Source organism: Procambarus clarkii, chromosome 91 (assembly GCF_040958095.1).
Source record: "Procambarus clarkii isolate CNS0578487 chromosome 91, FALCON_Pclarkii_2.0, whole genome shotgun sequence".
Classification (NCBI taxonomy): domain Eukaryota; kingdom Metazoa; phylum Arthropoda; class Malacostraca; order Decapoda; family Cambaridae; genus Procambarus; species Procambarus clarkii.
In genome coordinates, this window is record NC_091240.1 from 10,116,317 (window position 1) to 10,129,369 (window position 13,053).

Sequence of the window (13,053 nt, forward strand, 5' to 3'; positions counted from 1 at the left end):
TACTACAATATAACTACGCTAGAGTTTCATGCATCCAACGTTAGTTTCCAAGCAGTTGTTGTTTTTGGTCACTATAAGGAAACTCATAATACCACTTTACAGAAGATCTTATTGCATTTAAATGAATGAGATCGAGTAAAAATATTTGGATAATATGCACAGATGACATCATCCCGTAACGATACCATATAATATATTTTTTCATCTATTTTTACATTTCCTAATCTCCTGTATAACAACAGCCATATAAATATTTAATTATGTAATAAATCCTTATAAAATAATGAAGGTGAGTACAATAAATGAAGTGTTGTATACACATACCATAACCCCAGCAGACCACACCAGAGAGAGAGCCTTTGACAGCCTAACTTAACCAGCAAACGCCTCTAGCCAGACTGCGTCATCCCTGGCTTCTCCACCCTCTTCTTTCCCACACATTTACTTTCCTACCGCTCACGCCGCTAAATACAAGTGATGCAATGGATAATTCATCCTATACAAATCGATAAATTACTACGCATGTATATCTCGCAAGAAAATAACAACGCAATCCAACGTTTGCGCGCGACGACCAATTACTGAGCTGCCATGATCATTGTGAAGAAAAAAATGCAACCGAAGCTTTGCGGAATATATGGACACCCTGTTGGTTAATTTATCGAGCGGAGAGTACCCTTTGGGTCGATATTCCTGGGAAATTTGTAGTTAAATTTTTAAATTTTGCCCAGAGGGGCGAGTTTATTTGGCAGCGCCACTCATCCTGTGAGTGGACATACCGCCATAGCAGCATGTACAACACTCCCCAATAGGAAGAAAAACCCACTGGGTTGCTCATCCTGTCACTTGAATTAACGTTCGGACTGCAAGGGGGCGTGTCCCTGAGGAAACATTCGGACGACGGCCCCCTATAAGGGGGCGCGGCACTGAGGATGGGCGTCTCAGAGTCTACGGAAATAGGGCGTGGTGAAGGGGCTGGGAGATTGAGGGGGTGTGCAAGCGGGGAGGAACGGTAGTGATTGATTTATTGATTTCCCTATTTTTTCCCCACGGTGCTAGCCAGCATTTATACATTTTTGACTTTAGCGATTAGAGATCTGTGAGGAAACGCGTGTGATGTGACGGGAGGAGTGAGGGACGCATGTGGAGTGATAGGAAGATTGGACACTGTAAAGTGACAGGAAGAGTGAGGGCACACTGTAGAGTGACAGGAAGAGTGAGGGAACACTGTAGAGTGACGGGAAGATTGAGGGAACACTATGGAGTGACAGGAAGAGTGAGGGAACACTGTAGAGTGACAGGAAGAGTGAGGGCACACTGTAGAGTGACAGGAAGAGTGAGACACGTATGGAATGACCTGAGGAGTCAGGGACACATGCGGAGTGACAGGTGTGAGTGACGCGCTTAAGGTTTTGAGGGAATGGAATGATAATGGTTTCATTGCATGATAAGTCTTCTAAGGTGAAGAGTGTCATCAATCGTCTCAGTATTCGTACATGATTGACAGATCTCATAACTGCTCCTAGTGGGTCGGAAAATAATCAATATAGCATTCTTCACTAAAATATGCATGATTAACGCATTTCAACAATAGTAATACTATACCATATATGACTGAAGTGCGCAAGTGGATGAATGTGCATGACAAAGGGGGGATATTAATAATGTATTAAATGTATCGAGACAAAATAGAACACGAAACAATGGATATAAATTGAATAAGTTTAGATTTAGGAGATACCTGGGTAAATACTGGTTTCGAAACAGGGTTGTTGATTTGTGGAACAAATTGCCGGATAAGACGTAGGGTGAACAAATCCACAAGGGCCGTGACGAGGATTCGAACTTGCGTCCGGGAGCATCCCAGACACTGCCTTAATCGACTGAGCTACGACAGGGTTAAAAAGGGTTGAAACCGAAGTTCTACTGATCTTACTGGATCCCGTAGCCTCTCCGAGGCACAAACCAGGATTTTACACAACCCCCCCCCCCCTGCACCCGAGCTATGTCAATAGGCCGTTTTCCCTTTTCGCCCTTACATCATTACATCATTATTACGAAGTTCAGTAGAACTTCGGTTTCAACCCTTTTTAACCCTGTCGTAGCTCAGTCGATTAAAGCAGTGTCTGGGATGCTCCCGGACGCAGGTTCGAATCCTCGTCACGTCCCTTGTGGATTTGTTCATTTGATGCATCACGTTAGTGTGATCTCTGTGTGTAAAGACGTAGGATCCTTTGCTTCAAGCGTAGGTTAGACATATATCGCCTGGCATTCCGCGAGCGCTTTGTCTTGGGTTCGTATCCTGGCCGGGGAGGATTTACTGGGCGCAAATCCTTAACCTCTGTTTAACGCAACAGTAAAATGGATACTTGGTTGTAACAACGATTCTTCGCGGCGGGGATCGTATTCCAGGGACCTGCTCGAAACGCTACGCGTACTAGTGGCTGTACAAGAATGTAACAACTCTTGTATATATCTCTCTCAAAAAAATATATAAGAATGAGTTTAGGTGGATATATATAGAAGCTGCCACGTATGGGCAAATGGACGTTCTGTATTTTCATTGATTCTTATGTTCTTTCTCTCCAGTATACCATCCATATTGACCTGTTTGTGTAGCCTGCAACATGAAGGGCTCATGTTGACTATATCATGACGTGACTGTATTAACTGTACCATGATGTGTAGGAGCAAGAGTAACAGAGGGGTATAGTCAAATTGTACACAAAGCTCGTTTTCCGACTGTCAACGTCGTATTTATCGCCAGGCTAAGATATATCGTTAGACTAGATATATAAGGCAATCCTCTGTTAGAATGGATTAGGCTAGTTTATACTAGATAAGCAGGTAGGTTTTAAAATAAGTTGGTGAAACGTCTTATATTCAATGCGACGTTTCTTGGAATACTTTACACAAGGAAATCACAATAAAGTGATGGATCTGTGAGATAACCATTGGAGAAGGACGTTCCAATTCCCCTGGAATACTTACTTGGAAAATGTTACATAACAACACTACAGAAAGTTCAGAGATATGTATAAGATTTATTCCTGAACTACAGAGGACCTCAGCATCACCACGCAACCCGTTATACCTATTATAGGTATAGGTTAAGTAATAATTGTAATTAAGAAGCAATAAGATGCTTATCTTAACATACTAAGAAGGTTAGGTAAGGTCGGTGTTTTCTATGAAGCTTTTCAAGGTAAACTAAAATATTCACAATAAATTAGTATGTCACATATACACTTATTTAATAAGTCAATATTGACTGTACGAAAGTGCGAGAACGGGTTACACCACGCTCTAGAACAGAGGTCACATGACAAAAACATGCAAAATATTAAACAGAATTGAGAGTAGACGGAGAGATATGAGGACACGGTTCTTAAGATTAAGAATCGTATTCAGGTGGAATGGGCTAAGAGAAGAGATTGTAAAGGTGAATTATATTGAGGAATGACTCACAGGCTGGGAATCGTGGCTTAGGAGCTGACGTTCGAGCCTGCGCGCACATCTAGGTATATATATATAGGTACACACACACACGCATATACGCACACAAAACCTATCAAATTAATAAATTTTCAGGAACTAAAGAAAAAATGTTCTAAGCCAGCTCATAGTAATCTTTTCCCATTGTGGGGGACAGGAAGTTTGCTAGACATATTGAGGTCCTTGAACTTTACACACCTCCATCCACAACTTTTATCGGAAGGACAAGATAGCGTGTCAGACGTAATGTTTGATGGAAAATCGAGGCGGCAGCAGCACAATAAAAAAGGTGATTCAGAATGTATCCGGCAGGTCAAGCTTATTCAATGCGCCGCTGGGTCCAAGGGTCCTCTGCCTCTCTTAAAATTAATGACCCTCTATAGTGCTGTATTGATTTACCGAAATTGTAGCGTGAGACGGAAATTGCGAAACTTTTGCGTTGAAACATTATGTGTGAGTTTTTGATTATTAGTTTTCCTGGAACTCGCAAGGAAACTTTCTGGAATGAGGTCCTTGATTGAAGAAATGACCCTGTTTAATTTGTCACGCGCCAGGGACCCCTCACATTGTGAAGGACTCACTCTCTCTCTCTCACACTCTCTCTCTCTCTCTCTCTCTCCCTCCCTAACACACACACACACACACACACACACACGACATACCTCACTACAACTTTCACACTATCGACTTAACGGTGACCGCTCTTGCCAAATCATTCTCCATCAGCTTCTCTTACATTTCCAGCACTGAAAGTTATAGTTCGCTACACAGTGTAACAGTGTAGCAGTTACAGCCCCGCTCCTGTGCCGGGTAAGTCCACTATGGGCTCACCATAACCCGTGCTACTTGCAGCTTTTTGTTCCCAGTAGCTGAATCTAAAGCAACAGCTACACAGTGAAGTGTAGCAGGTGCAAATTCCAGCCGTTTAACAATATGTTATACATATTTCGGGAGAGAGAAGAAAAGGTGAAAATAGGTAAAGAAACCAAATGTAGATACACTCTTCAACTTTCAAATGAATAAAGTAGCAATAACATAAGTTGAAATCTTAATGGGTTTGTAACTGTGCACTGTGTTAGATAATGCTCCAGTGGTCTGTCGGGCATTTCTCCACAGTGCCGACATTTCCTCTCATCTTCCGGAACCTGTAAGCCTATTTCCCATGCACATGGGTATCCAAGCCTGATGCGATGTAAGTGTACTTCTGTTGCTCTACTGCTCCCTTTCATCAAACTAAGTGGTTCGTAGTTGGTTGAATTCTTGTACCAACCCGCAGATCCTGATGTTTGCAACTGCTGTGTACTCACGTTGACAAGATATCTTTCTTACAGATGAAGCGCTGAGCCTTCCACGGCACCTTTCTTGCTGGCTAACTGTGAACTAATAACAAAATTAGCCGATTAAGCAGAGCTACTTTGGAACAAGGGCGGCAACAGTAAACAGACCTGGAGTCGGGAAAGTAACCAAGATAGTAATTAACAGGACTAGAACCAAAATAGTAACAATAAGCAGCTAGAATCATAATAGTTGAAGTAAATAGGGTTAGAACCATAATAGTACAAAAGTAATTTGTTAGACTTACCAAGCCTGGGTGAGCTGGTGATGACTTGGTTCTTGGGCGCGGCAAGTGGCCTCAGGCCCTCCACCACCGCTCCACCTTCCCGCTCCATCGTCAGAGCGCCTTCTAAATCCTCGGTGGAAAGAGCGGATAACCGCTCTGTGGAAAATGGAGCAGTGTATGTCGGAGGAGGAGGAGGAGGGGTCTGGCGAATGGAGAAGGAGGAGACCAGTCTCGGGTAAGGGTCAAAAGCCCCACCTGTAGCTAGCGGAGACTTCGAAAGATCAGTGCGAGACGTTTTCATATCCGGTTTCGTTGGGATCACAAATATTCCGTCGTCCGATTCTTCCTCCTCCATGCGAAGATTTTCTTTAGAGGCAATGACTTTGTTGGAAGACGTGTGAATCATGTTGAAGAAGAGGTCTTCCACGTATTTGTCGATCTCCGGAGACTCTCTGCCGTCATCTGTTCCCTGACCGCGCCCTTTAGTCAGGCCGCCCACTCCAGGGATGTCTTTCATGGAGACCTCCGGCACCACTGAGTTAAACTGAGATTTACTGAATTCTTAAACACCTTCGGTCTCAATGGCACATATAAATTTAACACCTCATCTGCGAGGATAGCTTCTTGTCCTGATAATCATAGACCTGAAAGAAAAACGCGTCATATGTCGTCGTGTGTGTTATATTGGGATCTCTGAGTAGTATATAACCATATAGGCTTTTAGGGTTTTCTATTGATGAGTGTTTTGATGGTACCTCTAACCATGAAGTTGTGCCTACCATTAACATCGCAACTGCCAGTGACAGTGAAGCATCACACACCACCTGACTGGGACCAGGGCCATGGCATGGCCCTGGTCCCAAAATCATGGCATGGCCCTGAATCATGACATGGAAGCCAAGCACCATGGCAGGGAAGCCTAGCACCATGGCAAGAAAGATTATCACCATGGCAAGGAAACCTAGCACTATCGCATGGAAACTTAGCACTGTGGCAAAAAAATCCTGGTATCATGGCAAGGAAGCCTAGCATCATGGCAGGGAAGCCTAGTATAATGGTAAGGAAGCCTAGTATTATGGCAAGTAAGCTTAGTATCATGGCAAGGAAGCCTAGTATCATGGCAAGGAAGCCTAGTATCATGGCAAGGAAGCCTAGTATCATGGCAAGGAAGCCTAGCATCATGGCAAGGAAGCCTAGTATCATGACATTGAAGCCGCCGTAGGGCAGTCGGGGCCAGCCACAATTGTCATACTTTAAGAAACATCGCATCTATATCAGCCCCCTGCGAATTCTCGTGAAGTCTGAAATCATGTGATGTGTTTCCCGTAGAGATTTTAGAAGATTTCCTCAGTGCTTCGTAATATTAAATTTTCTGAGAGAAAGATGAGAAATGGGGAGGAGAGGGGGAGAACTGTGAGATAGGGAGAGAGGGTAGAGAAAGAAGGAAAAGAGGAGAAAGGTGGAGAGGGGAAGAGAAAGATGAGAGAGGGGAAGATGAGGCAGAAAGACTTGGGATATCATAACCAGGATATCACAACCGGGATATCCCACCTAGTTCATAATACAGTATACGCACTCGCGTTCCACGAGAAGAGCCTTTGCATAATTTAATTGTAGCTGTATACACTCACAAAGCGAAACCGGAACAGGCTCTCGCGTGAGAATACAGTATGACTTAGCACACATGTTTGCATTTCTATTTCAACAATCAGCATTTTGTAACAATACAAATGCTACTCAGCAGGATTGTAGAAGAGAAGGAAAGGGAACTATCAGGGAAAATCGCCAAGCCATTAAAACTTATATATATATATATCATTGTAGGAGAGAAAAAAGTTTAAAGTCGTCCCTCGCTGGGCGTTTAATATATAAACAAGATTTTATTTGTTTAGCCTACTGTGCCAGGTAAATCCACTACGGGCTCACCATAGCCCGTGCTACTTGGAACTTGTTTCTAGTAACTGAATCTATAACAACAACTTATTTGTTTAGCTGTTTCCTTATGTTTTAACCCATATGAGGCAGGGGGAATAAGTGGCATAGATCGCCGTTAAGTGAATATTTGAGGTGAGACTAAGTTCCCACGCATGAGGCATTGTGAGGTCAAGTTCCTCACGTCCTCCCCACTCACGGGGTGTAGTGAAACACTGGCAAGTGTAAAGTTTCCACTGCTGCCCACTGGATGGGTGCGGGGTGTATAATAAGGAAAACAAAATTATATGCAGTTAACTCACAACAAATATAAATGGCTTCGCTTAGAGATTGTTGTGGTTCTGTTCTTGAATCCATTGTGCTACTAAAAACATGTATATATATATCTATAAATATGTAACATATAATGTATAATATATATTATATATATTATATATAATATAAATATTGTATATATAAATATTATATACAAATATCATATATAAACTTATCAAGAACTTAAATTACTTAACTAAATTAATTTTGGGGTTCAGTCGCTGAGCCAGTTACAAGTAAGATTTTCCACTACCACACACAGGATGCAGCAACAGGCTGGCTGTGTTAAGACAACATGAAGTTACCGAGTGTCGAGGATTGGCATGATATCACCTGGAGAATTAGCTCCTTCTCACTTTCTTGGAGATAAGCATGCGCAAATCCAAGAAAATATTCCTCGCATCGCTATATTTTCAAGCCGCTAGCGAGTTTTATATAAAAAAAAAACTTCCACACAACACTAATACAACATTACTAATCGGGTTTACAAGGTATATTACTTATTCTGTGACGCACACAGGCGGCCTAAGGCAACACACCCAGACCTGCTACCAAAGCCAATACCACCACTAATAATTACTAATTAGGATGCACTCTCTGGCCTGGCATTGACTGCTGTGTCCGCCCGCCCTCGCGCGCCCTGCAAGACTACGACCCCACTACCACCTGCTGAGACAGTCAATAACTACTCGTCTACCTTATACAACTCGGACCAATCACCTCCTGCGCTCACGTGACGTCATCACCACGACGGATAGCAAGTAAAATCATCAGACATAAGTGAGGCACAAATTAGCTGTAGGTATTAGCGAAATATTTCTTATAAGTCTTTCTTGCACGCTGAAGTTTAAATTATAACTGTTCAGACGAATATAATCTACTGCAGTTATGTTTCTTATATGAAAATACCTCAAATTATGGTCATTATCGTAACTACCGCTGTTTTGGGTAGAATTTTATCTATTTGTTAATCTACCTCTGTTATGGCTAGTATCTAATTACTTCCACCTACAATTAATTTGTACGCTTCTTATATCATTATATTTCGTTACATAGATATACAGTCATTAAAAGGGAGTGAATGAGAATTTATGCATAGTAAAGGAAATGAGTTTATATCATGGTGGAGGAAATGAGTTTATATCAGGGTGGAGGAAATGAATTTACATCATAGTTGTGGGTAGTTTATATCTTTAGTTTACATTTACATCATCATAGTTTACATCTCGGTGGAGGGAATGAGTTTGCATAAATTTACCTGAGGGCCAATAACCTTAGTGGCCTCCACGAGGACAGGAAGCCGGCGGCTTGTTGAAGGTACCCCCCCATTTGCCTTGATGATCTTTTCCAGGTAATGAAACGAAGGAAGGAATTTAAATCATGGCGGAGAGAATGAGAAACTAATCAAAGATTCATGAGAATAAAACATTTTCACGCGAAAGAATTAGAGTTTACATCACGGTGAAGAAAAAATTATGTTCCACACCGAAAGAGAATTTTTTAACAAAAAACTGCCTCGGAGAGGGGGCAGGAGCCTGAAACCTCTAGCACGAGTACAGAGGGTTATACCGTATACTTTTTTTTTTGCAGGTATATTCCTGCGCGGACCCTAAGCCTCTGGCTGGCCCGCTAAGTGTTGCATATATACCGTATACGTTAATTAACATATTAACATTTATCAAACATCATCATCATCATATATGCTGATGTTCGCACGATGAGTGCTAGGGGGCAAGACGGTAATTATGTAAAGCTGGAAGTTAACAAAATCAATTGCCCCGCCCCCCAATTTTTTTTTTTTTTTATTTCCAGGGATAAGAAGCCTATTTGTCTTATCGAAGTCTCTCCAGCCAACATCTGGTTGCAACCCACAACAGTCGATTATTGTTGTTGTTATAGATTCAGCTACTCGGAACAAGTTCCAAGTAGCACGGTCTATGGTGAACCCGTAGTGGACTTACCTGGCACAGGAGCAGCACCGCTCCAATCGACTAATTCCAAGGAATCTATATTTGCTGCTAGAAAAAATAGAGACGTCAGGTGTAAGGAAAGGTGAAACATCTCGGCCTACCTGGGAGTCATACCCGGGACCAATCGCTTATGACCTGACTGTTATAAGAATATAATTCACAAGGAAACTTCAGAGGGTCTATACGTGGCAGCTCCTATTTATATCCACCCAAACTCATTCATATATGTCTAACCTACGCTTGAAACAATCAATTGATCCTACGTTTATTATGTTACTCGGAAATTTGTTCCATAAATCCACAACTATATGCTATAATAATCTATTGTTAACATGCCACCTCCTCCCCCTGCCAATTTTCTCTCTTTACCACCGTGGTCGTCAGAGCCTAGTATACTTCTCTTCACCCTCAGCAATCATCATTTACCTGTACCACGCCACGCCTGCCTCCGCGTACTAGGCTATGATCGTCTGGCTTTAAACAAAATGCAAAATATACTTCAAATACGTGTCTTTAAACAAGAAAAAGCACATAGTTATAATAAATGTCTTCGAAAAACCAATAGTGAGGTGATAACATTTTAAAAAATTAAATAAAATTGTCCAAAACATTAAGTAATTATGAGAATTTAGCACTAACCCTGACAATATATAATTAGCACTCTATAGTTATATTGGCTATGCACTTTATTTTTACCTTTCAAGTTACTTATTATAACAAAATTATTTTTTTTATTCTTTTCAGAGGTTAATTCCTTGGGAAAAGTGTTTTCTGCTCCCTTCTATCTCCTGTCAATCTTTATCGCGTGTGTCCTTCCCCTCGTAACAGCAGGATAGCTTAACTACCCAGAATTATTGGCAGTTATATATACACCGAGGAACGGGGGGGGGGGGGGGACGGCCATCTATCATATTTTGACAGACTCGCCGTTGCTGTTTCATGCCATTCTTAATGTTTTCCCAAGAAGTGATTAATTATCTACAGAAGGCGCCAAGCCTGGAGGTTGTTTTGCCAACAAAGTTAGCAAACACCGGTCGTAACAAAGAACGTTTACAAGACGGTCGACGGGTGAGGACGTCGTTCCGCTGCGTCTCTCCTGTACCCTTGCCAGAGTAACACCTCTGCAACATATCACATTCTACACATCTCCCCCTATGCTCTACTCAATTCTACTTCCATCTACTCAAGTTCTAATCCGCGGTGGTTGGGCCACCGATCTTTCATCTCCCCTCTTCACCTCATCTCCAGATCCTTGCTCAAGATTTCTGCAACCTCGCCCCGTTCTTCCATCCCCTGCTTGCCAACTCTATGGACATTTTCATTTCATTTTAAACCCCCTATGCTGGGTACTGAGATGGAGAATCGGTTAACAGAAGAACTGGCTACTCCCCACATTCTTTTAGCCAAATATCCCCAGTTTGCTAACTGTAGGTAGTAACAGTGATTGTAACCTATCCACTGCTGCCCATCCGCAGTGTTTTGGGCAAGATGTGAGAAAAATCTTAAAAACTAAGACTTAAAACAAAGTAAGATCAAAAGCATGAGTTTGAACTGAAATAGGGGGGAAAAGGGGAAAAAAAAAATTATAATAAATACATGTTGGATGGAACAGTAGAAATTGCAACAGAACAGCAGAAGTAATATTTAACTAAATAAAGAGACGGACGACAATTGTATTTAAGTTTTTACATGGTAGATATCAGCAGTTATACAAGTTGGTCGACTTGAGAATGGTCCAGGACGGACCGAAACGTCGTCGTTCCTTCAACTTCTAGTGTGTGGTCTGGTCAACAAGTTGGTCAATAATCAATATTGTTTGAAAATAACAAGACATTGGTTGACATTTAGGAGGTAAGGTAGGTTACTTGGAGTTGATTATAGGTAGTACTTAGTTTTTCTCTTAACTGGTTGAGAGAGGGACAGTCTTTGACGTGATTGGGAAGGTCATTCCACATTTTGGGTCCCTTGATTTGCAGAGCATTTCTAGTTTGGATAAGTCGCACTCTTGGGATATTAAATATATATTTGTTTCTGGTGTGGTGCCCATGGGTTCTGATACAACCTTCTAGAAAGCTTTTAAAGTCAATATTGGCATTACAGTTCAGTTATATATATATAGAGTACACTTGAGAGGATGTGCAGTGACTTAATATCTAACATATTTAAAGATTTATGTAAGGGGGCCGAGCGCTGTCTGGGGTCAGAGCTTTTTTTTCTAATAGCTGATTTGTGTTGATTAATTAGAGGACGTAGATTATTTTGGGTAGTAGAACCCCAAGCACAGATACCATAATTGAGATAAGGATAGATGAGAGAGTAATAGAGCGTTACCAGAGCAGGACGAGGTACATAGTATCTGATTTTAGAAAGAATCCAAACTGTTTTAAAAACTTTTAGTAGCTATATTTTGATTGTGGCCTTGGAAATTCAGCTTGTTATCAATGAGAACACCAAAAAAATTACCATCTACTGTGTTTCTAATTTGGATATTGTTAATTCTTAAATTAATGGTTTCTTTATGCACGTTTTCTTCAGTCTAAATATAAAGAAATTTTTGTGTATCTACTGTATATACAAGCGAGATATTGATAAATAACAGTACAAGAAAGCAAATGGCTATTATTCTAAGACATTACTTCAAATTAAAAAAAACTGAGCTGGGGAAAATCCTAAGAAGCAATAAGATTTTCAAATCTCATTAGGAAAATCCTATAAGGATTCAATGGAATCTGGTAGACTGGTAAGTATAGCCAGATACGGAACATGAAGTCAACACGACCTTCTCTATCGTCGTATCTAGTCTTTGATTTGTTCTGTGTGTTTAGAGAAAAACTCTTAAATCTAGATATGGTGGCCCAAGCATCAGCCGGCTCTGCCCTGATATGCCCTGGGTCATGGCCGCCAGCAATCTGCTCATCATCGTGACTACTGCCCGAAACGCTTTGCGTAATAGTGGCTTTAGGTTTGAGAGAGGGACAGTCTTTGACGTGATTGGGAAGGTCATTCCACATTTTTGTCTTTCCAAAGTCATTTTGGTCATTCCACATAAGGCTAGCACATTTTGTATGTACTAACCCTATCTATAAATCTATCAATGTTTGTATCTCACCTTGTATGTATGTACTTTACCTGAATAAACATTTGATTTGATTTACTATATAAGAGCGATTGGTTTTCTTTCCTATCACTGAAATTAAAATTGCCAATGTTCTTGTGCCTAGCATTATTGTTACCAAGAATGATCGTGTGTTAATCTGAACACATGGTGTAAGATCCATGTAATTAAACTTATCAGCAGCTGCAGATAGATTGTATATATAGAAGTATTCTAATGGCATTTTACATCCACAATGACATTGTAAATCCGCGATTTTACTGCTCTTTGAGTTGTTTTACTATTAGAGATTGGTGGGGATGTATTTTTTATGTGCAAAATAAAAGAGTTGTTGGATTTAAAATTGTGAACAACTAATTAGAATAACACGAACAGAATATTCTTATGTTACCTGCAGTGTGAAAGTTTAAAATGGATCCTATTCGGCAGATTTAGATGAACTTATTCTTATCTGCCAAAAGTAGCCTACTTTTGTTTATACTACGAAAAAAAAGTAAAACATTAAACACCTATCAGACACGCTTCTACCAAATAAAAGCCAATTTAAAATATATAATAACTATCTCTGTTTTGACTATTATAAATGCGCTACCATTTTATTTATTTGAGAATAATGGTTGGGATATGGAAGTAGTGGAGACCGTTGGTGGATGGGAAGGAGCGAC

The 13,053-nt window shown here is 40.9% G+C and overlaps 1 protein-coding gene across 5 annotated transcripts in view; it reads right to left on the bottom strand.

Annotated features, from left to right (window-relative positions):
* Positions 1–5,700, bottom strand: part of LOC123773999 (transient receptor potential cation channel subfamily A member 1 homolog) — a 54,302-nt gene extending 48,602 nt beyond the window's left edge. For 2 of the 5 annotated variants that reach the window (XM_069318744.1, XM_069318743.1), the window contains exon 1: positions 5,078–5,700. In XM_069318744.1, the coding sequence (XP_069174845.1) occupies positions 5,078–5,573 (496 nt within the window). In that variant the 5' untranslated portion in view covers positions 5,574–5,700. Of the gene's footprint in view, positions 1–324; positions 437–5,077 lie in introns of those variants that run through there. The other 3 variants (XM_069318745.1, XM_069318746.1, XM_045768054.2) reach the window with 3 other exon arrangements.
* Between the last annotated feature and the right edge of the window lie 7,353 nt (positions 5,701–13,053).